The sequence below is a fragment of the Tamandua tetradactyla genome, chromosome 5, assembly GCF_023851605.1.
Source record: "Tamandua tetradactyla isolate mTamTet1 chromosome 5, mTamTet1.pri, whole genome shotgun sequence".
NCBI classification, from domain to species: domain Eukaryota; kingdom Metazoa; phylum Chordata; class Mammalia; order Pilosa; family Myrmecophagidae; genus Tamandua; species Tamandua tetradactyla.
In genome coordinates, this window is record NC_135331.1 from 87,340,162 (window position 1) to 87,365,463 (window position 25,302).

At 53.3% G+C, this 25,302-nt stretch overlaps 3 protein-coding genes across 7 annotated transcripts; 1 reads left to right on the top strand and 2 right to left on the bottom strand.

Annotated features, from left to right (window-relative positions):
* The first annotated feature begins 31 nt into the window (after positions 1 to 31).
* Positions 32 to 2,334, top strand: SAPCD1 (suppressor APC domain containing 1). Of its 2 annotated transcripts, XM_077161354.1 has the most exons (5): positions 32 to 346; positions 576 to 716; positions 1,250 to 1,345; positions 1,449 to 1,508; positions 1,603 to 2,334. In XM_077161354.1, the coding sequence occupies exons 1-5, from the start codon at positions 233 to 235 to the stop codon at positions 1,696 to 1,698; spliced, it is 507 nt and encodes a 168-aa protein (XP_077017469.1). In that variant the 5' UTR covers positions 32 to 232; the 3' UTR covers positions 1,699 to 2,334. The 2 variants fall into 2 exon arrangements, with proteins under 2 accessions (XP_077017469.1, XP_077017468.1); XM_077161353.1 differs by lacking the exon at positions 1,449 to 1,508 and having other exon boundaries at positions 229 to 346; positions 1,603 to 2,330.
* On the bottom strand, positions 991 to 12,264 carry VWA7 (von Willebrand factor A domain containing 7). Of its 3 annotated transcripts, XM_077161344.1 has the most exons (17): positions 11,868 to 12,264; positions 11,294 to 11,542; positions 10,739 to 11,020; positions 10,099 to 10,195; positions 9,376 to 9,486; positions 8,732 to 8,927; positions 8,452 to 8,621; positions 5,866 to 5,978; positions 5,518 to 5,634; positions 4,847 to 5,032; positions 4,427 to 4,559; positions 4,100 to 4,252; positions 3,900 to 3,992; positions 3,288 to 3,589; positions 3,073 to 3,212; positions 2,695 to 2,869; positions 991 to 2,580 (listed from the first exon to the last, which is right to left on the bottom strand). In XM_077161344.1, exons 2-17 carry the CDS (start codon positions 11,525 to 11,527, stop codon positions 2,410 to 2,412), a joined length of 2,673 nt encoding a protein of 890 aa, XP_077017459.1. In that variant the 5' UTR covers positions 11,528 to 11,542; positions 11,868 to 12,264; the 3' UTR covers positions 991 to 2,409. The 3 variants fall into 3 exon arrangements, with proteins under 3 accessions (XP_077017459.1, XP_077017460.1, XP_077017461.1); XM_077161345.1 differs by lacking the exon at positions 10,739 to 11,020 and having other exon boundaries at positions 993 to 2,580; XM_077161346.1 differs by lacking the exons at positions 10,739 to 11,020; positions 11,294 to 11,542; positions 11,868 to 12,264 and adding an exon at positions 10,383 to 10,732 and having other exon boundaries at positions 994 to 2,580.
* A 9-nt stretch (positions 12,265 to 12,273) lies between these two features.
* On the bottom strand, positions 12,274 to 24,750 carry VARS1 (valyl-tRNA synthetase 1). 2 transcript variants are annotated; one of them, XM_077161342.1, is made up of 30 exons: positions 24,381 to 24,750; positions 23,680 to 24,100; positions 22,497 to 22,631; positions 22,266 to 22,404; positions 21,953 to 22,077; positions 21,779 to 21,863; positions 21,442 to 21,542; positions 21,175 to 21,302; positions 19,165 to 19,329; positions 18,825 to 18,906; positions 18,156 to 18,275; positions 17,962 to 18,070; positions 17,782 to 17,876; positions 17,295 to 17,385; positions 16,947 to 17,071; positions 16,747 to 16,850; positions 16,501 to 16,659; positions 16,318 to 16,408; positions 16,069 to 16,174; positions 15,907 to 15,977; positions 15,696 to 15,821; positions 15,350 to 15,454; positions 15,197 to 15,265; positions 15,027 to 15,105; positions 14,756 to 14,883; positions 14,334 to 14,489; positions 13,933 to 14,139; positions 13,743 to 13,854; positions 13,282 to 13,607; positions 12,274 to 12,421 (listed from the first exon to the last, which is right to left on the bottom strand). In XM_077161342.1, exons 2-30 carry the CDS (start codon positions 24,064 to 24,066, stop codon positions 12,353 to 12,355), a joined length of 3,795 nt encoding a protein of 1,264 aa, XP_077017457.1. In that variant the 5' UTR covers positions 24,067 to 24,100; positions 24,381 to 24,750; the 3' UTR covers positions 12,274 to 12,352. The 2 variants fall into 2 exon arrangements, with proteins under 2 accessions (XP_077017457.1, XP_077017458.1); XM_077161343.1 differs by lacking the exon at positions 24,381 to 24,750 and adding an exon at positions 24,209 to 24,366.
* Positions 24,751 to 25,302: the final 552 nt, after the last annotated feature.

Consider the following 25,302-nt stretch of genomic DNA (forward strand, 5'->3'; position numbering starts at 1 on the left):
CTCAGAGGGGACTTCATGAGAACAAGCCACTTCAGGACAGTTGTAAAAAACAGATTAGGGGAGACAGAGGAGCCCCAGGGAGATGGTCTTTCCCCTTAAGTAGGAACAAACCTCAGACATACACAACCTGAGAGACTGAAAGACAAGATGGATATAAGGCAGGGGTGGAGGGGGAGGGACCAATCTGGGCTGTACCAGTGGGAGTAGCTCCTCCCTTTCCCACCTCAGAGCCATGGAGAACCTGGGTCCTTGTGGACTGCCCCCGGTGCAGGCTTCCTACACAGTTCTGCTCCTGCCTCTGGGGACAAGTTGCCAAGACCCAGGGGCCCAGAGCTTCTTCCTTTGGGTGAGTATTAGCCCAACAAGGGGGATCATGGGAAACCCCATTCCCTAGACCTGCCCTCTGTATTTCCCCTCAACTTTGAGGACTCACAGGTCTTTCCCCTTCCTTACCCTACCTGCCAGGCCCTCAGTGGCTAATTTGGGTTCATCCTCAGTGGCCAGACAGTGAACCCAATAGGGCTCAGAGCCCTGCTGTAGAGCGAGAGTCAGCCTGTGCTTCCTGCCTTTTCTAGCTGCAGAGGATGCAGACTCTGGAGAGAGAACAGGATGTCCTGTGGCAGGGGTTGGAGCTGCTGGAACACAGTCAGGCCTGGTTTGAGAGCCATCTGAGGGAGGCACAGAGACAGCAGCTGCATCTGGGTGCCCTTGGGGAGGTACAGCGCTCTCCCTCTATGTGTCTGTGTTGGGGGATGGGGCAGAGGGAGCAAGGAAGTGTGAACATAGCTTCAGACCACCCTGGAGAAGGGAGAGTTAATGGGCAGAGATTATAGGGATCATGAGTTGGAGGCAACATTGCAATGACAGGACACCAGGAGGGTTTAGATTAGTGTTCATTGTCAGGGATGGAGGAGGCTGGTCTACACTCTATTCAGAGGGACATGATTTGGATCATTCCATTGAGATGGGGGAGTGGCATGGATTATGCCAGCGGGGTAGGGATGGTCAGGGAGGATTCAAAAGCACAGGGAGAGGGGTGTTGTGTATTGTACTATTTGAGAGGAGTGGGGGAACGGGAATGGTAAAGAGATGCAGGTGAGAAGTACTGGATTTTTCCACCTGCCTGGAGGGGTATTGGGATGAGGGGACCCAGATGGAGGAAAGGAATGTCCTGTAATTTTAGGGGAAGAGTGGCAGATTACCCTCAATTTTTCACCATGTCGTCAGCCTCCCACTTCTCCTTCTTTAGACTTTTCTGACAGATTTACACTCAAACCCTCATAGTCTCCAGTTAGCCCAGATTCTGAAGGTGAACATCTGTTTGCAGAACCTGATTCAGGAGAAGGTGAGTTTATTATTTTTAGTTTAGACTTTTGGTAAGTGGCGATAGAGGGGGAATTATTGGGGCAGTGCTGGTTTAAGAGAAAACACAGCCAATTTCCCCCTAGTTCTCCCCACATCCATTAAACAAGGCTAGTTCCTGCACCTCCCAGGACTGGAAGGAACAGGTAAATGTAGGGATGTGGGGAAAAGAAAGAAGCCCTCACCCCTTGGGGTAGGAAGCAGCACAGATGCCTTGTCTGTTTCTCTCCTCTTCTCCAGGAGCTGTCAAGGCAGCAGAAAGGAGTCATCCAGGCGAGGGGGGAGAGGGCTCAGCCGGGCTGCCCCAAAGGATGGAGGGGCCCTAGCCTTGTCTAAAGCCTCTTCTTGCTCCCCTTGGTCTGGTGAAGAAGGAGTCTGAGAGAACCCCAGCCTCCTCTTTCTGTTTATTAGCAGCCAAATGCCTCCATTGGTGATGTTTAGACTTCTTCATGTTAAGCTTTTCTTCTCCTTCTGGAAACTTCCATTTCATCTTTTTGGTGTCTTATACCCTCTCTTTCTCCTATAATATATGCAAAAATGATCTTCTGGAGATCCCTCTGATGAGAAGATACGTATATTGAACTGGGCCTTCAGCTTTAAATACAAAAATAAAATGGAGGTTGCGCCAGAGTTTTAAATAAAAACAGTTTTATAAATAACACTTCTTGGCACCCTCCTACCTTACTCCCAACCCTTGTCTCCTCCCCATATGTCTTCCCTTCTACCTGAGCTTGGGAACGCCTGAATAGGTATTAGGATAAAATGTTACAGAGAAATAGAAAGCAGCTTTCTCCAAAAATAAGTCTTGGTTAGTTCCCAGGAGGGTTGGTTCCCAGGAAGGTTAGGCGGGAAAGGACACTGTGGGAGAATCCATTACCCTTTATCCCAAATTCATGATTTTTAAGGAAGAGATGGGACAAAGTACCTGAGGAGGAAAAACCTCCAACCCAGTTGGGAAAGGTAGAGCCCAAGATTCATGTTTCCTTCCCACAGATAGAGGAAGATTGTAAAAAATTCTAGAGACCTATTCCTCCAGGGGCTGATGTGTCAATAGGTGGCCAGACCTAGCAGGAATAGCACCCATCCAACTGTGCCCCACCAGGAATTGCCCACCATCCCTCCCCCAGCCCTGTCTTGAGTCACCAAAGTAGAGGGACCAAAGGTAGGGCTGGCCGTGGTGAGGGCGGGGCCAGTTGAGTGAGCGGGAACAAGCTGGTCCTAAGAGGAAGAGGGAGAGTATGTCAGGGTGGGGTTAGAATTGTACCCAAATTAAAACTTCACCACCCTCTTCTGGCCCTGTCTATCCTCCGGTGGAAAGTGGGGGCATGTCACCTGCGGGGCTGGGGCCAGAACCAGGAGCCGGAGGAAGGCATGGGTTGGGGGCACTGTGCTGGCTTCTCCACCCACTGCAGTCACAGTAACCATCACCACGGAGTCCAGGGCGGCTGAGTCTGGGACCTCCAACCACAGGCGTCCCCATGCAGACTCATTCTGCCCCAGGCGAACCCTAGAGCGTGGATATAGACATCCTGCTGAAGCCCCAATCACCTGAGAGCTGAGAGCCATAGCATGGAGCTGCACGTAGGCAGAATCCAAGGGCACATTAGTCGGGCCGGAGGTGGCTTGGTAAAAAAGGCACGGACCCGAGTCCCATGCCAGAGGAACTGAAAGGTGGAGCCCAAAAGGAGCAGGGGATTCAAGGGCTTCTACCTGGAGAGGTTGGAGGTGACGGCAAAGCTGGGGTTGACGGATGTCCTAAGGTCGAGATCCTGGGGGCCTGAGAAACTGGCGATATGGAGGCTGAGTGGGGCCTTGCTGCCTGGGGCCAGGAAACCTGAGGGGCCACTGAGCTGTGGGGGAGGGCTGGTCAGGGGAAGAGCTGGTCCTGCTCTTTCCAGTCCCAGCCACACCTCCTGATGTCTTACCTCCAGCAGGACAGGCAGCACAGTGCAGGGCTGGGGGGCCGCCCTGTGCAGGCCCTGCCTCCCTCTGTCCTGGCCAACCAGCTCCAGAGAAAAGGGGCGTGGGGTAGAAAGCAGTGTGGGTGGTAGCGAGGCAGAGAGGAGACCTCGCTCAGGGGGTCCCAGGGGCTCCAGGGGTACCCGGCCCAGCTCAGCACCCTCTGGGACCCCTCGAAGGACCACATGGGAAAAATGTGGCCGAGATTCCCCAGGGCTGCCTCTGAAGCCTGGTCCTGTCACCTCTACCAGCAGCTGGGTCTGGAGTCCTGGGACAGGGAAGGGGAAAACAGAGGTCTGCATGAAAATCAGTCACAGGCAGAAAAGCATGAAAGTCCTTTGGAATAGGGGTTACCTCTGGGAAGTATGAATAGGGAGAGTCAGGAGAGAGTTCTGGAGTGTTCGAAATGTTCTATATCTTTAACTGGGTGATAGCTATAGGGGACTATATGTATATATGAAATCCATCAAACTGTACACTTAAGATGAGTCCACTCTGCCGTATGTAAAATGTAAATCAATTAAAATGTTAAAAATGCATATTAAAATAATTAATGAAGGGTGGAGAGGGCAGAATACCTGCAACTGGCTGAGTCAGGGGGTAGAGACCAGGATGGGGTACATCCTCCATGGGGATCCCAAAGTGGAAGAGGAAGTCCAAGGAGGTCTGGGCTGGGGAAGGATGAAAGCAGTCGGAGAACTTCCAAGGGGAATGTGATGGATATTGTTCTCTGCAGCCTGCCACTGCCCTTTCTTCCCAGGAACTGCTCCCTCCTTACCTTGCACTCTTACCCGAGGGGTACCCTCAGCTGTGACCTGGATCTCCCAGGTCCCCGTCTGTGGGGGCTCATTCATGGTTACTAGCCAGAACTGCCCAAAGCGGTGAGTGTGACCTAGAGGACCTTCACCTTCCTCCTGGCCCTGGGAGACCCCTAAGGCAGATGGGGGGATGAGGGCACAAGAAATTGTCACAGGAGATCATTCCTTTTCTCTCTTCCCCCTCACATCCCGGAGCTGCATTCCTCTACCCCTACCCCATTCCCTGAGAACTTTCCCCTCAAGTCTCCATTCTTTCTCTCCCTTGAGACACACACATGGAGAGGTACCTGCAGGATTACTGATCCAGAAGCTGCTGATCTGCCCGTGGACCCGGACCGTGAGCTTCTGGAGCAGCCCATCCACACTGAACGTATGCGATCTCCCAGGCGCCATACTGGGGGGCTCCAGGGGAAGAGTCACCTTGGGAATGGGAAGCACCAAAAAATGGGGGAAAAGATAAAGCATGGAATGGGGTGGGAACAAAGAACTTTCTATGGTAGTTCTGAGGGCAGAATAGTAACGACCCAGGTGCAATGGTGTCCAGGGAAATGCTGCTAATACAGAAGGAGCACTGGAAGGTGGGTAGCCGTGGTTCTCAGCAGGAGGGAAACAATGGAAGCTATTCCTCTTTCTGCTGTGAGATGCAGGATCACCCAAACCCTCAGTTCTGAGTGGAAGCCAAGGTCCCCCTGTCCTCCCACACTTACTAGGTCAGCCATGCTCTCCTCCACAATGGCTGCCACATCCTGAATGTGCTGGTCTTTGGTGAAGATAACTTCTCCTCCTGAGGCCAGTGCTACCGCCTCATATGGCTCAAAACGCAGAGGGGACAACACCTCACGCCGGGCCCGGCCCTGAACCCTTGATGGGTCTTCAGTTACCAGGAATGTAACCTGAGGTCAGAAAAGTATCCAGTATTTGGAGGTCCCTGTGCCATCTACCATTGTGAATGAGGGATCTCCTGTGCTCAGGCTTTCAACAGAGCTGATGGCTGGAGATAAGGTCCCTGTCTACCTGTTGGCTATTCACGTGGGGTCTCCCAGTGACATAGCAGTTAGTAGTTGGCCAAGCCCTCGTAACTACCTCTATGATATTTCATAGTAGATTCTTGGCAATTAGATTTCTACTTCTTCAAGTGGCTTATTGGGGCATGTTCAAATCTGAATTCAGCATCATCAAAAGTAGGGTCTCATATTCCTGAGTATTGTTATAACTATCAAGAAATATTGTGTTCACTGTTTGCTCCTTCCCACCCCATGCCAAGGTTGGTTCTACCACCACAGTGTGGTGTGACACTTGTTAAAAGATTGTGATCACAGAATCTCCCAAATCCTAATACTGGGTGGCCAACCTTGGGTCTCCCAACAGCTATGCTTACTCTGCAGCGCTGCTCCTGAGCCAGGGATTCCACCCGGTTGGTGAGAAGGGCGTCCTTGGGCGAGGCATCAGTGAAGACAAAGATGTCTGAGAGTGGAGGTGTGTGCAGCAATGCCAGCTGACAGGAAGGAACAGGGCTGATGTTAAAAATGGTGGTGGCAGGGGAATGGGTAGAGCAAGGGAGGTCAGAGAAGGAAATATGGTTCTGGAACTCTGGAGTGAGCCTAATGGAACTAGGCTCTGAAGGTAAGGTGGGGTGTGGGGATGTTCTAGGAAGGCACTGGCTTCCCTTGGTGTTGGGGTCTGCAAAGACGGGGGTAAGAAGGAAAGGGGAAAGGAGGAGCCAGACCTCTAGGGCTGACAGGCACATCTCAGGCTCATCACCACCCCCTAAGGCGTGGAGTTCATTGAGTTGTTTCCAGAAACTTTCAGGGTCACTGGTTGTAAAGACAGGGCCAAACCCTGGGGAGTGAAAAAGAAAGTTATGATGAAGGAAGGGGTGCCCCTTATTCCCACCCAGGGCTGCCTCCCCAGTCGAGAGGACCACTATACTCCTGGGGTAGACAAGTATCTAATTAATAATACTCCCTTATTTATACTTGACAGGGCAGGGCAGGGGTTAGGTGCCCCTGGTGAGAAACTGTGCTCTACACTTCCACTTCCTTAACAAAATAGTGGAACTTCCTGTGGTCCTGAGTGGCCCATTATGAATACATGTGTGCATATAAAAAACAATTGGCAGTCTCTTCAATAAATGGTGCCTAGAGAACTGGATATCCATATGCAAAAGAATGAAAGAGGACCCGTATCTCACACCCTATACAAAAGTTAACTCAAAATGGATCAAAGATCTAAACATTAGGTCTAAGACCATAAAACAGTTAGAGGAAAATGTAGGGAGATATCTTATGAAACTTACAATTGGAGGCGGTTTTATGGACCTTAAACCTAAAGCAAGAGCACTGAAGAAAGAAAGAAAGAAATGGGAGCTCCTCAAAACTAAACACTCTGTGCATCAAAGAACTTCATCAAGAAAGTAGAAAGACAGCCTACACAATGGGAGACAATATTTGGAAATGACATATCAGATAAAGGTCTAGTATCCAGAATTTATAAAGAGATTGTTCAACTCAACAACAAAAAGACAGCCAACCCAATTACAAAATGGGAAAAAGACTTGAACAGACACCTCTCAGAAGAGGAACTACAAATGGCCAAAAGGCACATGAAGAGATGCTCAATGTCCCTGGCCATTAGAGAAATGCAAATCAAAACCACAATGAGATATCATCTCACATCCACCAGAATGGCCATTATCAACAAAACAGAAAATGACAAGTGCTGGAGAGGATGCGGAGAGAGAGGCACACTTATCCACTGTTGGTGGGAATGTCAAATGGTGCAACCACTGTGGAAGGCAGTTTGGCGGTTCCTCAAAAAACTGAATATAGAATTGCCATACGACCCAGCAATATCATTGCTAGGTATCTACTCAAAGGACTTAAGGGCAAAGACACAAACGGACATTTGCACACCAATGTTTATAGCAGCATTATCTACAATTGCAAAGAGATGGAAACAGCCAAAATCTCCATCAACAGAAGAGTGGCTAAACAGACTGTGGTATATACATACGATGGAATATTATGCAGCTTTAAGACAGAATAAACTTATGAAGCATGTAATAACATGGATGGACCTACAGAACATTATGCTGAATGAGTCTAGTCAAAAACTAAAGGACAAATACTGTATGGTCCCACTGATGTGAACCGACATTCGAGAATAAACTTGGAATATGTCATTGGTAACAGAGACCAGCAGGAGTTAGAAACAGGGTAAGATAATGGGTAATTGGAGCTGAAGGGATACAGACTGTGCAACAGGACTAGATACAAAAACTCAAAAATGGACAGCACAATAATACCTAATTGTAATGTAATTATGTTAAAACACTGAATGAAGCTGAAAAAAAAAAAACCAATTGGGTGGGTGCACAGGTAGTTCAGTGGTAGAATGCTCGTCTTTCATGTGGGAGACCCAGGCTCGATTCCAGGACCGTGCACCCCCCAAAAAGCCAAAAAAAACAAAAAAAAACAATTGGAGGCTTCAGTTGCCTCATTGCAAAAGCCAAAAAAAAAAAAACAATAATAATAATAATTACCTTATAGGGTTATTGAGAGGACTAAATGAGTTGATTTCATAATTCTTAGAATAGGGCCTTGATACATAATAAGCACTAAATTCTTAATTGACCATTCATTCATTTATTCTTATCTTTGGCAAACATGTAATAACCCCTATTAAATGTTAGCCACTTATTCTGAGATTTTACAGAAAAATCCGTCTGAAACCCTGCCCTTAGGGAAATCTCAGTGCAGTAGGCATTTTATTTGCTCATCATTTCAACCCTGGGAGATAAGCAGGATGAGGCAGGTACACTGACCCATTTTAGGTTGATGAAATTGAGATAAAGAGGGGTGAAATGATAGGACTAAGGACATTAGACAGCTAACGTGGGCCAGATCTTCTGACTTCCAATTTAGTAGGGGGAAGGAATATGAAGTTATCTCAGATACTTCATAAAGCCTTGGACCCACCAACTCCCATCTTCATCCTAATCTTTCTACAGGAAATGAAGAGAACTGAAATGACTTATTAGCATGAAGGCTTATCAAGTAGAAACCACCTGCCTAAGCAGGAATCATGCATTAAACTCACATGGAAAGTGCTGCCATTTTGGAAGCAGTGGAAAATGCAGCCAACTATCTCTTGTACACACACATGTATACACACGTGTACCCAGTAAAGGCACACTCAGGACCACAGGAAATGCCACCATTTTGTTAAGGAATTTGAGGCATGAGGCCTACTTTCTTGCTTTCCCCTGCCCCAGACTTTCTTTCCCTTCACTATTCTGCCAGCACACAGTTACCTGGGTCGTGGAAAGGCACCAGGACATAGTGGAGAGGCTCCATGGGACTGCCGCGCCGCTGCTCCACAATGTGGCGAGCCTGAATTTTGGCAGCATTGATCTCCTCTCCCATACTGCCCGTGGTGTCCAGCACGAAGCTCAGGCTAGAGGCTGGGGTAATGTCGAGCAGCCTGCGGAGGAGGTCAGAGGCCCAGTGAAGGGCTCTACATCCCCAGTCCCTTGTCTCAGCTCTCCAGGAGCATCTACCCATCAGTGAGCACTTATCTAGGAGGTTGCTCACCTTGAGAAACCTCTGTCTCCCAGGCGGTTTCGTAGGAGGTTGAAGGCCTGGATGGAGGCCAGAAAGGCCAGTTTTGCAGCCTGGTTGTGCAGCATGTGGTGGGGAGAGAAGCCTGGGGATGCACTATCCTTGTTGATGCCTCCACGGGGGTGCTGGGAGCTGCTCGGGTCAAAATGGCCCCCATGGCTACATTTCCCTGGGGTAGTGAAAGGGATTCTGGAGGGCAGAGGTCAAAAACCCACTGCTTCCTAAGAAAATGCTTCCCTTTCTGACCTGCCTGACCCTCTTGCCCTCAGCAAAGGATCAGGAAAATGACATTTTGTGGAGGACAGAGCTGGAGTACAGGTGGAAGGGCTGGGGTCACCATGGCATGCAGGGATCCCCCAATCCCACCAGTCAGTACCCAAAAGCTGCCTGTGGGCGATGGAGAAGTTCTATCAGCTGAGCAAGCAGTGACCCTCTTCCCCCAACCCTGAAGATTACAGCCACCTCAGTGGACCTTTTTGCACCCTCCCATTCCCAACATCCTCCCTTTCTTCCAATAAGGAACAGCACAGGAAATGGGACTGAGATCCCCAGGGAAAGGGCCAAGAGAAAGTAAGTGATTTCCCCCCCTTGCTTCTGGGAGCCTTCCTTCCTGGTACCTGGAGGTTTGGGAGGATGAGTTCCAAAGTAGCCAGAGGTGAGGAGCGGGAAGCCCAGCAAATTTCCAGGGCAGCTCAATTCCTCACAATCAGAACAGGTAGGGTCGCCCACTGGGAAGAGAGGGCAGGAAGCTAGAACCCAAGATCCCCCTACCCCTAACCTTTTATCCCTGACAACCAAACTTCTTTGACTTTTTCTCCCAGCTAGAATCAGGTGAAAAGATCATAGATACCATGACTAGGCTTTCTGGACCAAACCCAAAATTCACAGGCTGGCAATGAGACCAAATATTTGAGACTGGGATTATGCTAGTAAACCCAGGAAGTATGGGGACCAATCCTATGGGGATTTTGCCGTCTGAGATGTGGACAGGAAATGAATTTGTGATGAGATATAGGAGGTAGCTTGTGGTTCATAGTTTAGTTGGAAGAATGCAACCAGAGAGAAGGCAGCAGGATGAGACCCCATGAGGAGGGAGCCACATGAGACAGCACTCGACTGAGGTATGGAGACTGGGTCCTGGCTCTCTCCTCTCCTGTATGACCTTGGAAAAAGCCACTCAACTGACCTTACCTTTGGTTGGACTAGGGGACCTCTTAGGTCCTTCCAGAGATGAAGTGGTGTCATATTCTATGTAACTTCAGAATATGACACCGTGGCTGGGTTGACTGAGAGGTGGTGGCTTGGTGACCTCCCATCTTACAATGTGGTCATGGCCATACCTTGTGCCAGGCTCTGGAACTTCTGCCTTGGCCACAGGAGGTGAGGGTGTGGCTGCTGCTCCCCCAGTTCTACCCAGTTGCTGTGGCTGTAGAAATCCTGGTCCCAGGGGAAAGAAGAAGGGGAAGAAGGCACTGGTGTGACTGTTCTCACCATCTCTAGCCCTGACACACCATCACCTTGAGGTCTACACCCAGAAAGTCTACTCTCACCCCACTGCTCCTGTCAGACACCCCAACTCCCCTTCCATTGCTCTTCCCCCACGGTGCCCAAAACAGAGCCTTACCTCAAGTGGGAACTCTCCCTGTGTTTCCATCTCACTCAGTTATAAGCCAAAGGCCTTTCAATGGCCTCCAAGGCCATACACGGAGTTGCAGCTCCCCTTCACCTCCAGACCTCATGGCCTTCCTCTCTCACCCTCACTTCTCTCCAGCCACCATGGCCTCCTTGCTGTTCCCATAGAAAGTGCTGCCATTTTGGAGGTGGGAAACTAGGAAATAGCCTCAGGGCATTGATAGGAAGTGCCCCAAACCCTGCATAGCAGGGAGACACATGATTAAGAAGGCACCATCAGGTAATTCTCCATCCAGGATAGAGGAAAACTGGGATTAATGTCACCCCTTTTGTGTTCACTGTTCTCACCTGCAAGGCATGAAGTGCAGCCCCAAGGCGCTGGCGGGCCAGGGTGTGGTCAAGGGCTCTGGCAGCCACCAGGGTCTCCCGGAGAGCCCCTACCAGACGCATGCGCCCTTGGCCCAGCCGCTCAGCGTCAAAGTGCAGGTCGGGGTCATTCCTGGACATTGGCAGGAAGTCCTGTGCAGCATTGGCACGAGACACCTCACCCAGGGCTGCTCGGAACCGCCGGGAAGGAGACCCAGGCCCAAAGTAGGCAGCAAAGAGGTCATCGGCAAGGAGAGTGTGTCCCTGGTGACAGTGGTAGAGGACAGGGGCTCCAGCGAAGCCTATCGTTACCTCAATAACTGGCACTCATGACTGGACCCTACAAGGGAGGGGAAATCCTGGGCCTTTCTGAGGAAGAGGGGCTCCTGATTTCCAGATCCAAAATTCCCAGGTATTGTTACTGAGTAGGGTGGCAGATGGGGGTCTCTTCTCTTGGCATCCAGGGTTCTCAAGGAGTAGAGGTCTCAGGGAATTAAAGAATCTGGCTGGGACATGATGGGGCCCAGGGATGCTCACCAGGAAGTCCTCAAGCCGAAGTGGGGGGCGGCCTGGGGGCGGCTGCTCCAGGAAGAGCTGCAGGGTCACGTTGAGTGCTGCTTCCTCGGTCAGGTCCTGATGGGTGATGGAGCTGGGGGCAGCCAGGAGGCTCCAGATGTTGGGGAAGAAGGCAGATGTGAAGGGCAGCAGTAGCTGCATCAGGAGCAGCACAGGGGGGCCCAGGAGGGATAGGGGCACCACCATAGGTAGCATGGCTAAAACATGGACCTAGGGAACAAAAGGTCTTTGAGGGAGGAAGCAGTGGGTAATTCCAGGTTAGACTTGTCTCCAAGGGCACCCGCTTTTGTGTCCTCCTCCTCCCACTTTGCCTTGAGCACCTTGTCTGCTCCAGCTTAGCTTCCCCACCCTCTCCCCACTCAGCCACCCAGACAACCTGAGGGCCTTATCAGGCCAGTAAGGCCATACACCTGCCAAGGGTTCCAAGGCTCTTCTTCTGAGTCCCTCTCTCCTGCTCTGGACTGAGTACCAGCCTTACCCCACACTCTCCCCACCCCCAAACATAAGTGTGTCTCTTCTCAGGCCTCTCCCCTACCTGGTTGCTGGGTCTCCTGGGCAGGGCTGGTCAGGGCGTGGCGTCACAGGACACTGAAGTCAGAGTTATAATTAGCCGGGTCTCAGTAGAGGGGAAAGGAAGACCTTAGCAGGGTGGAGGCAGATGAGTGGCTCCCAGCCCCTCTACTGGTGCCTGCTCAAGGCCACAAGCAGCAGCCAGTTTCCGGGCGGGCCTCAGTCAGCCGCAGTGCAGAGGTGAATGAAGCAGCACCGGATTGGGGGAAGGGAGCGGGCAGCATGACTCAGGCTTGGCACAGTGCCAGGGGCAGACCCAGCCAGACACACACCTCTGCCCACTAGGACACTGGTGGTCTGCTCTGAGGATTCAGGAACCCAGACCTTCAGCAACCCCTCCCCACCCCCACCCCATGCACACAGACAAGAGATGGTTTTGTGGCAAAATATTTTATTGCTGCCATCCCCATGGTGGACCACTGGGGTTTGTGAGGGTTGCAGTTGGGTGTATCACAGCATCTTCTCAAACAGGGCAATGGCCTCATCTACCTTCTTGAGCTCTGCTTCTGTCTGTTGGAGCTGGGGGTAGAAAGGGGGGCTGGTGAGGACCTGGGCCCAAGAGAGAAGAGGATGGCAAACAACCAGGATGGCAGAGGAGGCAAAGTTGAAAAGATGAGCGAGGACCCTGGGAGGGGAGTAGTTCAGAGAGTGTGGCTTGGCTAGCCCTGTCACCCCTAATTCTCTCTAGCCTCCCCTCCAGCACCCCTCCCACTCGGGCCTCCTGGCCTCTCCCACAGAGTGGTCAGTCCCCCAGGACAGAGGGGTCTCAGAGTGCACGTGCCCCACTAAGGCCTTTGCACCCATGTCCATGGTCTGGAGCTCAGGCTTTGAGGCCAGACCAAAGTTCGGAGCTCCATTTGTAAAATGAAGGTAATACCACCAGCCCTTTGAGGGCTATTGAGAGACTCTAGAGAAACGGCATCTCAGGTATTGAGACTCGGGTCTTAGTCCCACTGCTGCTGTACTGTCTGTGGTTCGCTCTTCCTTCTACTCCCTGGAGGGATCCCGGGAGGCAGTGAGTGTGCAGGGGAGACTGGGAGGTGAGCCCAGCCTTCCTGCATCTGTCCAGTGGGGTCCCAAGCCCAGCCCCAGCCTGTGGATTCCTTGTTTGGACTACAGGAGTTGAGGGGCCTGGCTGGGAGCAGGATATTAAGTCTAGGCCTGCCTCCATCTCCAACTTATTGTGTGACCCTGGGCTACCACCCACCCCCAACCTGGTCCCCCCATGCCCACACCCCATATGTTCAAGGGGCCTGGCCCTGGGCTCCCCAAGATTCCCCAGGGCTAGGCAGAGTCCAGACTCATGACGTGAGGTTTGATGGCAGAAGTGGCTTAGGGTATAGGAAATAGGGAGAGGGACCCTCTCACTCCCTCCACACCTTGGCTTCGTCTGTCTCCTGGACTGCAAGGGGCACCTTGGCAGGGTAGCCCGGGGCGGTGCGGCGCTCCCGCAGGCGCTGGGCTTGCCGCTGCACCTCCCCACGCTTGGCCTGCAGCTTGCCCAGCTCCCGGGCTGGGTCGACCAGTCCCTGCAGCTGCAGGTGGACGGAGCAGCGGTCAGAGGCCACAGCCACAGCACAGCCCTGAGGTGCAGGAGCCCCCAGGGCCAGGACAGCCACCACACCCGCGCTGGCCAGCGCCTGCACGTAGCCCGACACTGCTGATGCCAGGGTGCCTGTGGCCTCGTCAGCCACTTCCAGAAAACCTGTGAGGGAGGGAGGAAGGTGAGGTGTGGCCCCAAAGAGACAAGGGACAAGGCAGCCATGGCCGGATACTGGATTGGTGCCCAGAGTGGGTGAGGGGGTGGCAGGACGGGAGGGCACGGGGGCCTAAGGCTCACAGTCAGGCCGGATCCGAGTGAGGTTGTAGTCGGCACGGAGGGAACGCACGGCTCTCGTGATACTCAGTGCCAGCTCCAGGGCGGCCTCGGCCTCAGGGTCCTTCCAGGAGCACTGTGGGCGAAGAAGGGAGGGATGAGGGAGGCTGGAAGAGGTGGTCCAGAGCTCCCCACTCCAAAACACACTCCATACCTCTGAGGGCTCTGGGTAGGGCGTAACGCAGAGGCTGGGGGGAGCTTGGGATGTCCGCCGGGGCAGCCTCTGGAACAGCTCCTCGGTCACAAAAGGCATGAAGGGCGAGAGCAGCCGCAGGCCAACATCCAGACAGGTGTAGAGGGTCTGGCGGGCGCACTCAGCCACCACCTGGTCCACCCCATTCAGTACAGGCTTCAGGCACTCCTATGGGGTGGGGTTGGGGAAGGTCTGGCCTCAAGCTCTTACTGAGTCAGTGAGGACCAGGATGGGGAAGGGTTGGCTCAATCTCATGGCCGACCACTGGCAAGGTTGGCTGAGGGCTCTGCGGCCCAGCGCTTCCCCCCACCACAGACATATACACCAGACCTCTCCAGAGACCTCCCTCTGCTGCTGCTTACCAGGTAGACGTCACAGAGCTCATAGAGCCAGAAGCTGTACTGGGCCGTGGTGACAGCTGGGAAATCATAGGCCTGGAAGCCCTGGTTGCTGAGTCTCACAGCCTCAGCCAGTCGGCTGAGGATCCAGCGGTCCACCAGGCTCCCATGGCCTCCAGGCTGGAGGGCAGGGAGGCTTATCAGTCAGGGGGCCTCCAGGGCCCTGGGGACACATACCCAGGGAGAGGGAGCCAGATGGGTCCCCAGCACAACCCAAGACCCCAACCAGCTACCTCTGGGGAGGACCCCAGTGCCCCAGGGAACCATCTACCCCCCGACCCTCAACTACACAAACGCTCCTTGGAGGCAGGGGCTGGGCCTCGGATGCTGGTTGCCATCCTGGCACAACCTGGGCTTTGCTTGATGACCGCCTAGCAAGCCCGCACCTCGGAGGTGGGTGAGGGCACAAAATCCTTCCCAAGGCCACGGAGGGCAAACTTGGTGGCGTTCCAGAGCTTGTTGCAGAAGTGGCGATAACCCAATATCCGGTTCACATCCAGGTTGATGTCGCGGCCTGGATGGGAGGGGAAGTGTGATCCTCACCAAGTGTCCCTCCCGAACCCACAGTCACCAGGGGCTAAGGATGGAGGCAAGGGCTCGGCTTCAGGCAGGAGAGGAGGCGGGAGGTGGCGGGGGGAGAGGTTTGAGGTACCATACCCTGGGATGTGTAAGCACAGAGACCAAACCGGAGAGCATCGGTGCCGCACTCAGGAATCCCCGCCGGGAAGTCAGCCCTCTACAGGAAACAGGGGCAGAGAGGAGGTGTCTTCAGCCAGCCCACCTACCCTCTGCTCCTGCTGCAGCCCCCAGGGCCCCACCCTCCATACCTGCCCTTCTTTAGCCTTCTCCACCTCACTGGGATCGAGATTGCTGTTTAGTAACTGGTCGTGAAGGCCCTGGGGAGGGGAAGGGGGGCAGTGAAATGGCCATGGTCACAGTCCCCCTGCCCCTTCCTGGGCTGGCCCATCGCCTGCTCCCACCTGCAGGGAGACCCCATGGATGACATCCAGGGGGTCGATGACATTGCCCAGAGACTTGCTCATCTTCCGGCCGTGGGCATCTCGCACAATGGCGTGGAGGTAAACCTGAGGGGCAGGGGGGCCCATGAGGCTGAGGGCCCCCCCAGCACCCTCAGGAGGCCACTCAGTGCCTTTATGTGAATTAGAAGGTGCTCCCTACTCTAGAAGACGAAGCCCTGCACCAGGGCACAGGAATCACAGCTGACACAGGGGTCCTGCCCAGGGTCCCCCCCTTGCTCAGCCCGCAGCACAGGAGGAGGGCAGCTGAGGGGTGGGGACCATGGGTGGGGTCCTGGCGCCTGCACACCTCTCTGAAGGGCAGCCTGCCAGTGAGCTTCAGCCCCAGCATGACCATCCGGGCCACCCAGAAGAACAGGATGTCATGGCCTGTCTCCAGCAGTGTCCCCGGGTAGAACACACTTAGGTCTTCTGACTGAGGGCAGAACAGAGTGTGATAGGGAGCCAGGTGCCCACTTCCAAGACACACCCCCTGCCCTTGCCTGGCCCTGGGAACGTACTTGGTTGGGCCAGCCCAGTATGGAGAATGGGAAGAGGCCAGAAGAGAACCATGTGTCCAACACATCCTCATCTGAGCAAGGTCAAAGGTCATAGGTCAGAGGGCATAGAAGTGAGAATCGAAGCCTCAACTCTGTCCTCCCACCTCCAAAGCTCCTCCTTGCCTTGCTGGAGACTGATCTTGTCAGGGGACACTCCAAATTCCTTGGCTGCTTTCTCCCGGGCCTCCGCCTCGCTGCGTCCACTTACCCAGTACCGCCCATCAGGATCCTGCCAAGAGTGGAATAAGCACTCAAAGGGGCTTGTCTGCCTTGCCCTATGAACCCTGAAGCCCTGACCCACCCCCACCAGTGATCCAACAAATCCACAGCTTCCCTAGAGGGTCCAGTCTTCAGCTCTGGCCCTGCCCTCACCTCCCCTAGGGGTACAGCTGGGTCGCTGACGGTGATGAAATAGGCTGGGATGCGATGGCCCCACCACAGCTGCCGGGAGATGCACCAGTCCCTGCAAAGGGGCCGGGGATGGGAAGGAGGGTATGTTCAGGGAGGACTCAGCCCCTTGCCCAGCCACCCTCCCCCCACTGGGGGCCCACGCACCGGATGTTGTCCATCCACGCATGCCACGTGCGCTGATGGGCCTCAGGCAGGATGCGGAGGTCACCCCGCCTCACAGCAGCGCTGGCAGCCTGGGCCATCTCCCCACAGCGCACGTACCACTGTGGCCGCAACAGAGGCTCCACCACGTCCTTGGAGCGGCTGGGAGTGCATAGCGGTGGGGAGGTGGGGGTGGTGAACCCGCAAAGGAGGCCCCATGCCCCTCCCTTCTCTGGTCCCCAACCTCACTTGCAAAGTGGCACCACCATGGGGTTGTCCTCCACACCACGGAACAATCCTTTCTCCTTCAGTGCTGCCAGCACCGCCGTCCTGGCCTCAAACCTGGGCAGGCCCTGGGGGGGTAGAGTCCCCATCAAGGCCATGCCTAGATACTCCCCTCATCCCCCTGCTCCAAGCGCCCCAATGCAACCCCCCCACCCCAGTCTCACCAGGAAAGGCGGTGGCACATTGATGAGGGCACCGCGGGAGTCCATGATGCTGACTGCCTCCAGCCCATGCCGCTGCCCGACCTCGTAGTCGTTCTGGTCATGTGCGGGGGTGATCTTCACCGCACCTGGGGACACGGGGGTGGGGGGCAGGGGCACGAGGGGCTCGGTAAAGTCCCTTCCCACGCTCACCCCTCCATTTCCTAGCACAATCTCCCCGAGATCTGGCCAAGTCCTGCCTGTTCAGTTGAAGTTTGTTTTCTTTGTCCTTGAGAGAGATGACACACTGGCGGGGAGTACCTGATGGGCCCCAGACTCTGCCTCACCCTCCAGGGCCAGCCCCCTGCTCACCTGTGCCAAACTCCATGTCCACAAAATCATCGAAGACGACGGGGAGCGTTCGAGACAGAAAAGGGTGGACCACGTGCTTCCCCTTCAGGTGCTGGGGACAGAGGGAGGCATCAAGAAGGTAGCAAGGGTGTGGGTGGTGGTGACAGTGGCATGACACTGAATGGGATTCCCACCACAGAAGGGTAGACTTGAACGTGCTTAAAAAAGGGAAATGTTAGACTATGTTACCACAATAAAAGTTTAAAAACAAAACACTGTGCCAAACGCTAGGCCTGAGTCCCTCTCACCAAGGGCCCTGACTGCTCTAACACCCAAAGTCCCCCAAATAACTCCATCATCAGGGCTGGGAAAGGAGCTCAAACACTGAGCTTCTTAGTCCAATTTCCTCTCCTCAGCAAGGGTCCTGGACACTTGCCCACACCCAGATAAGCCTGGGAGCCCCATCTTGGCCAGCACCCCCCAACTGCAGGCAGGGCCCCTGCCCCACCTGGTATCTGGCATCATTGGGGTGCACGGCCACAGCCACATCTCCTAGCATCGTCTCAATCCGAGTTGTTGCCACCACCACCTCCTCGTCGCTGTCTGGGGTGACAGGAGGCCACATGGTCTCAGCCCTGGCTCCTTCCCTCTATCTCCCCATCCTCTCACCCAGGTCTCTGGTTCACACCTGAGCCTTGGACCTTGTAGGCAAAGGAGATGAGGACCCCAAACTCCACTTTCTCTTTGTAGCCAGGCACAGAGAGCAGGGTACGACCTGTCAGCTCCTTCTTATCCACCTGCAAGATGGAGATTAAGAGAGTGGCCCAGAGGAGGGGCCAAGGGTAGCAATGGCGAGAGCCCAAGAGCGGGAAGGGGACACACCTCGATGTCAGAGATGGCAGAGTTGAGGGTGCAGGACCAGTTGACCAGGCGAGTACTACGATAGATGACGCCTTCCTCATGGAGCCGGACAAAGGCCTCGGTCACAGCTGCTGAGAGTTTCTGGGGTGGAGGCAGGAGAAAGTCAGAGAGCCGGCCTTGGTGTCCAGTGGCCCTGAACAAGGTGGCAGGGTCCAGTGAGACCAAGCTCCCCTGAGCGGGGCCTAGAGTCCCACCTCCCAGCACACAGGTCCCTTTGAGGGCTGGAGGGAAAATGTGCTTTTCTGGAGAAGAGGGGACTACAGAAACTCAGGGACAGGGAACATGCCTGGTGATGCTGGAGATGGCAGGGAAGCCACTCAGCTGGGACAGGTGCTGGGACAGAAAACTGTGGGAATTATAGCTCCACGGGGGAGGTATGGTACAAAGGCCTGATTCGGAAGCCTCCTAAGCTGCCTAAAGGACTGGGATTGTGGATCTCACAAGCGACAAGGAGCTTGGAAGATAAAGATGTGGGGTGGGGAAGGGCATAGCAATTGAGCCCTTAGTGGTTCCTATAAGTGGTTTCACCTCCTGGGGGGTGGGCTGCAACAGATGTGCTCTTTTCCGTGGGTGCCTTACCGTGGGAGAATCTCCCCCTCCCACCCCAGCTCCCAAATCTCTTCTGCTCACAGGGTCCATGGTGAAACAGGCTCGATCCCAGTCCAGGGAGCTGCCAAGTTTCTTCAGCTGGTGGTAAATCCGGTCACCTTTCCTGCAAGTAGATAGACAGACAGGGCAGCATCAGCACTCAGGCCTTGGCTGGAGGGAGACACTGGACATCGGGTGGCTGGGGGGCAGTGTGCAGAGCACTCATCCCTCTGAATTTGGCCGAGGCCTGGGAGCCATCTGACATTCAGCCTCTGTGAGGGGTTCGGAGTCCTGCAAGCCAGGGGTCACAGGTGACAGAGGTCTCTGCTAAGCAGGGGAGGGGGAAGGAAAGGCCAGGGAGGCAGGGCTGCTGTGTACTCACTCCTCCTTCCACTTCCAGACCTCCTGCAGAAAGGCCTCGCGGCCTAGCTGGTGTCGGCTCAGCCCCTGCTCCCGCCACAGCTTCTTCTCTACCACTACCTGCGTGGCAATGCCCGCATGGTCACAACCAGGGTTCCACAGGGTGATCTCCCCACGCATGCGATGCCTGTGGGAGGTGCGTAGAGGGCCGGGATTATCCACAGGCCGACCCAGATGGTGAGGTGGGCTAGTGGAGCCTGGCAGCAAAGGGAGAAGGGGCTTCCGGGCAGGGAATCGGTAGTCTCAGGTGGATCTGGGACAATCCCAACCGGGATTATAAAATAAGTCAAGAAGAGAAGATATGCAAAAAATTGCCAAGGCCCTTTTGCAAAAAAAAAAAGAACAAAGAGGGGCTCTTACCAAACTAAAGATAGCAAAATACATATGAAAGTTAAAATTTTTGAAATAATAAGTTATCACAGAGGAACAAAGGAACAGATGAGGGAAACAAAATAGCATGCTGAAACAAATCCAGGTAAATTTAGTGTTAAGGGAGGCATTTTAAATCAGTAGGGCAGAATAAACCACTCAACAGATTTGTTTGGGACAACTACCTCATTATTTGGAAAAAATAAAATTTTCTCCCTACCTCCCAACAGTCACAAAAATAAATTCTAAACTGACCAAAGAACCCAACTTAAGAAAATAAAACTATGAGAAAAGCATTAGAAATTAACAAAGTTTCTAAATACTGAAAAAAAGTTAAAATAGCATAGATGAGTAACTTATAACTTTGAGGTAGGACAGGCACAAAAGCAAAAGTCACAAATAAAGATATGGAAAAGTTGATCAGATCAGAATGTAAAACTTCAGAACATCAGAAGACTCTCTATACGAACTTAAAAGACAAGTTTTGCTAGAGTAGGAGAAAATGTTACAATTTATATAGCAAACAAAAAATCAATACCAAGAATGCATAAAGAATTTTCTAACAGATTAATAAGAAAAAGAAACAACAAAAAGCCAAAAGGAAAGTGGGTAAAAGACAATTCACAAATGGGGAAACCTGACTAACCAAGAAACCGAGGGTAAGAGGTATAGCCTCAATAGTAACGAGAAAAACAAGGAAGGAAAGAACAGAGATATGAACTTGGGGGCCACTGATGGGCAAAACAGAGAACAATAACATCTAGGGTTGGCAAGGGAATCTCGTGTTCAGTGCTTGGAGGTACGGATGGGAAAGCTGTCTTAGGGGGCAACCTGGCAGCATATATTCATATATAATATAGGCAGCCACTCCAACTGAGAGACTTCCTGGTTACTACATCAGAGGGATCCTTCTACATGTGCTTGAGAAAGCATGTACAGATATGTATTCCAGCAAGGTTTCCAACAGAGAAAAATCAGAAACAACATTAATAAAAAAGTGACTCCATCATTCGTGGGGTACATGCGCCATGGAACACTATGAAGCCAGTCTTTATATAAAGAAAAAGAAACATCTTGAAGATAAACTCTTCAATATAACAAGAAAGTAGTAGAATAACACTTGACGTGAGCACTTTCTGTTAAAAAACAGAAAAAAAAACCCATCTGAAATGAAAACTATATACTTATTTGGCTGCATATGTATGTAAATAAACACACAGGAAAGATCTAGAAAGGCACACATCAATGTGATAACAAAGGCTACCTCTGGAGAGGGTGTAGGTCTGGAAGGTAGGTTAAATTTCTCAGACAAATATATTCACATACTTCTTGTTAAATTCAAAATAATGATATTTTTAAAAAATAGAGAAAAAGAAAATAAAAGCAAAAATAAAATAAAATAATGCTATTTTTAGTAGAAAGAGTCAGGAGGGAAGAAAGTCTGCAGGTGAGGGTAATGGGTGAGGTTCCTTGGCTAGGGGAGGATGCTAAGAGATCAGATGGGAATGACCAAAAAAGAAGTGCAGTGCCACTGGGGAGTAGCAGGAAAGAAGGGGACACAGGAAGTGGGGAGTCAGAGAGGGCAGAGGAGGAGGGGACTCACCATCGGGTCAGGGAGTCCTGAATGGCATTGGTGAGCGCGTGGCCGAGGTGCAGGGAGCCTGTCACATTGGGGGGCGGGATGCACATCATGAAGACACCTCGGGGATTCGGTGCCGACACGCTGGAACGCTACCGGTAAAGGATTGGGGCAGACACTTAAGGCTTCATGTCACCTCTCTCTGCCTGCTCCCAGGTAATGGGTCCTTCAGCTCTGTCCTTCCCCATCCCCACCCACTCCCTCCAGGCCCGGGCAGCAGTGCCCGCTCACCCCATATTCTGGCTTGAAGAAGCCCTGCTGCTCCCACCAAGGATACCAGGCAGCCTCCACATATTGAGGGCTGTAGGAGTCAGGCATGGCGTCACTGACATCTGGGGGAAGGCAAAGGCAGGGTCGGTGCCCAGGCTGTGTCAGTGCTGAGGCTGGGAGCAGCTGGGAAGGGGATGGGCCAGCAGAGAAAAGACCTGGGCCTCTCTTGCTCATGTTGGGATCTGCAAACCCTCACCAAACAAAGTGGTAGAAACAATGACAGAGCAAGAAGGGGTAAAAGCTTGGAAGGAGCAGTTGAGGAGGGTGGGGGTGGGGAATCAGTTCCCCCTCCCAATACCTTTCTTTTCCCCACGAGGGGTTGGGAGGTCATAGGTAATGACACCAGGATCCCTTTTCTCCTTCTTCTCTGGTTTTGGTTTCTTCTGATAGGAGGGATAAGATATAGGCCCAGACATCAGCCACCCTACCCCTGGCACCAACCTTCCTTCCAGTTCCACCTTTAGCCTCTTACCTCCCCTAGAGGTAGCTGCTGCTGTTGGATCTTCTGCTTCTGTTGGAATTTCTCTAGCTTCTCCCGTTTCTTTGCCTCTTTCTTGAGCTGAGCAGCTGTTTTGGGGGGTGCAGGGACCTCAGACCCTGGAGAAAGGCATAGAAATGCAGACTGAGCCCTCTAGGGATCTTTCATGAATCTGCTACTATGCTTGTTTCAGAGGGGTTATGCCAGCTGCCCCAATGAATTTGCCATTCCCAAGACAAAAAAGGAAGTGTGCCACATGGAAGGCTCCAGAGGAACCCGCAACCTTGCACTGCCCACCCTTCCTCACCTGGCTGTTGGGAGACAGGTCTGGTCCCTGAGCACAGAACTACCTCTCCTAGCACAGCCCTGAATTCTGGCTGCTGGACACATGTGATAAACCAGCGAGTTAAGTTACCCCAGATCCGGCGGGCAGAAGGGTCTAGGACCTGGGACAAAGAAAATAAATGTTACCCTTAGTCACCCTACAGTGATGTCTGAGGGAACCACGCTTGTTCTTCCCCAGAATTCAGTGACTCACATATCGGAAAGGCAGCAGCAAGGCTGTGACAGCTGCCAGGTCAGCCAGGGTTGGGGCCTCCCCAGCCAGGTAGGTGTGCAGGCGAAGCCACTCCTCCAAGGGGCTCAGGGCCCGGCCTAGGGCTCCCAGGGCAGCCTGGCAGGAAGGGGAAGGGGTATAAGACAAGACGAGACTTGGGCCACCTCAACACCAATCCCTACCTCCCTCATCCTGCAACCCAATCCATTTGGACTTCTGCCACTCCCACAAACCAGAAACCTGAGGCCGGTTTTCTCCTTGCTCACAGAGTTATAATAAAAATACTTCCTTCCCATTTGTTCAACAAATCCCTGCTGAGCACTTACTATGTGTCAGAGGCACACGAAGTTAGAGTGAAGGTTACTTGAGACAGCACAGTAATTGCTTCACCAAATATTTAATAAGCACCTAGTATGTGCCAGGTACTTCTCTAGGGTACAAGGAGACAAACAGATGGAGTCCCTGACCTGGTTGTTTACATTTTAGTGGGGGCAACAATAAATGAGCAAATGTATAATATACCTATTTTTCTACTTAAGTACTACGGACAAAAATAAAGTAGGGTAAAGGGGAAAAGGAATTCCAGAAGAAGGAACTGTAGATAGGGTGATTAGGATTTGAGGGTCTATGTCACACATTCATTCAAGAAATACTAAGTATCCACCATATGCTCAGAAGTTTTCAAGGAGGCAGGAGACGGAGGTACAAGGACACTGAGTCACAGCCCCATTATGGAGGGACATGCAGTTACAATCTGGTGGGGTGCTTCATAAAACCGTTATCTTCCTCCAGCAACTCTCAGGTCTCCCTGTCCAACCTGTCTCTTCTAATCAATCCCTCACCCGATTTCTTCTCATAGTTGGAAGTAACTTTTATCCTCATCCAGTTTCAGACTCATTATTTATTGACCTTTTAAAACATCAGGCATCTGGGCTAAGCATTCTGTATGCACCTTTTAATCTTCTCAACTTACTGAGGAAAGTATTACATCACTTTCATTTCACAGACTTAAAGGGACCAAGGCTCAGAGAATTTAAGAAATGTGCCAAGGTTACCATACCAGGTGGCAATCGGATTTGATCCAACATCTCAGTATCCATCACAATCCTTGCTTCTTTCCTTTCAGTCTCCTACCTTTCTCTCTTTTCTTCTTCTGGCCACCTACCTGGGGGTCTTGGGCAGAGCTTCGGAGTCCCAGGGCTGGAAGAGTTGCCCCGCAAGCAGCTGGTATTAGCTCTGTGTCCGCATAACTGACCCACTGTTGGACGAGGACAGCTGCCTGGCTACCACTAGGGCCTCCCAAGCCTGCCGGCCAAAGCAGCTGGGCCACAGCGGTGGCCCCCCATACCCAGAGCCCACCGGGCCCCTGCTCCAGGGCGGGCAGGCGAGGTGGAGGAAAGGGAGTCCTGCTGGTCGGGGGAGGCTGGAGACAGATGCGGGGGTGGGCTCCTCCCCAGCCTGGACCCTCCCCAGCCTCACCATAGCGCGCAGCTATGAGGGCTCGGAGGCTGGGGAAGGCATCCGGGTGAGGGGAGACGTAGAGGATGGACATGGTTATGCAGGGGATCCGAACGATATGGAAAAACCTATGGAGAAAGAGATACAGGGAAAGACTGAAGAATATCTATTTGATCAGATAGGGAACCCTCACCCGGACTCCTCTATCGCAGGCGCCCCAGGGCTGGGGGTCTGACCAGGTCTCAGAAGCCGAGGACTCGGCTTTCAGAGTGGCACTGACAGTGGGAAGCGCTTAGGGAAGAAGGAAGTGGGGGACTCCTCATGATCGCGGGTCTTCGGGGAACGTGTGGGACTCTGAGGAACCCCTCAGCATCCGGCTGGATGAGGGTTCCGGCAGCGTGTACGTACTAGAGGGAGGCGGCCAAGTCAAGCCGGGCATCCACCGCGCAGCCGGCCGTCGGCCACGGCTCCCGGCTGGGTGGCCCTGGCCGAGGTGTAGAACAGGCGGGGACGATGGGCGGTCCTCCCGGCGACCCTAACTCCTTGCGACCGCCGCGGAGCAGCCGGAGCCCACGTGTCTCCCCCTTTGTGACAGGGAGCGTTTCCGGGCCTCCGGGTCCTGGCGCGGGCGGCCGCGTCTCGCCTGTGTTGGCAGCCGCTACCCTGCACAATACTGCCCCAGGACTCGAGCCAGCCGTCGCGGGCCGCACTGACGAGGAACGGCGCCGGGCGCGGGCAGAGGAAGAGTGGACACTCAGGGAACCGCGCTCCCGTCAGGCGCCACCGCGGGCACCCCCACGGGTCCTGTGGCCGGGAGCGCGCGCGCGCGCGCCAGGGCCGCCGGGGGACGGGGGGGCGGGCAGGGGGCGGTACCCAGCCGGCGGCTGGGGAGGGACCTGGGAGCTCAGCTGGGGCGCGCCCGGGGAGGGCGGCGCGGCGCGTCTCGGGTAGCTGGGAACAGGCCGAGCAGGGAGCCGACCGGCAGGGGGAGAGCCGAGCATCCAGCTTCCTCTCTCAGAGCCTTTCTGAGCTAGTGAGTCACCCTAGCTCTTAATTTTAGCTGTGAATTCTATCCGTAGCGGGAACTCCCTAGCTGAATGAATGAAGAGTTAATAATTCCCAGTCATAACTCTCAAAGCACTGGAAGTCCTGTAACTTGTTTGTATTTCTAGGTACATATATATTTAGAATGCCGATCTGGCTGATTTCAGGAGGAACCGGGGGCGCCTCTCGTGCATTTGATATCTCATAGCCTTGGCTGTCACATTGAAGGAAGAGCAAAGAGGTGGAGGACAGCGAGCAACTCCAATTTTAAGTACAGTAAAAGCAA

Excerpts from the sequence above, each read along its gene's own strand:
- SAPCD1 (XM_077161354.1), top strand. The coding sequence starts at position 233 with ATGGAGAACCTGGGTCCTTGTGGACTGCCCCCGGTGCAGGCTTCCTAC. Across the intron at positions 717-1,249 it reads ATCTGGGTGCCCTTGGGGAG|ACTTTTCTGACAGATTTACA; the intron begins GTACAGCGCTCT and ends CTCCTTCTTTAG. Across the intron at positions 1,346-1,448 it reads AGAACCTGATTCAGGAGAAG|TTCTCCCCACATCCATTAAA; the intron begins GTGAGTTTATTA and ends ATTTCCCCCTAG.
- VARS1 (XM_077161342.1), bottom strand. The coding sequence starts at position 24,066 with ATGTCCATCCTCTACGTCTCCCCTCACCCGGATGCCTTCCCCAGCCTC. Across the intron at positions 21,864-21,952 it reads AGCAGCTACCTCTAGGGGAG|AAGAAACCAAAACCAGAGAA; the intron begins GTAAGAGGCTAA and ends CCCTCCTATCAG. Across the intron at positions 17,877-17,961 it reads CTACAAGGTCCAAGGCTCAG|ACAGCGACGAGGAGGTGGTG; the intron begins GTGTGAACCAGA and ends CTGTCACCCCAG.
- VWA7 (XM_077161344.1), bottom strand. The coding sequence starts at position 11,527 with ATGCTACCTATGGTGGTGCCCCTATCCCTCCTGGGCCCCCCTGTGCTG. Across the intron at positions 4,560-4,846 it reads AGGAGAGCATGGCTGACCTA|GTGACTCTTCCCCTGGAGCC; the intron begins GTAAGTGTGGGA and ends CCCATTCCCAAG. Across the intron at positions 2,870-3,072 it reads GTCACCTCCAACCTCTCCAG|GGTTCGCCTGGGGCAGAATG; the intron begins GTAGAAGCCCTT and ends TCCACGCTCTAG.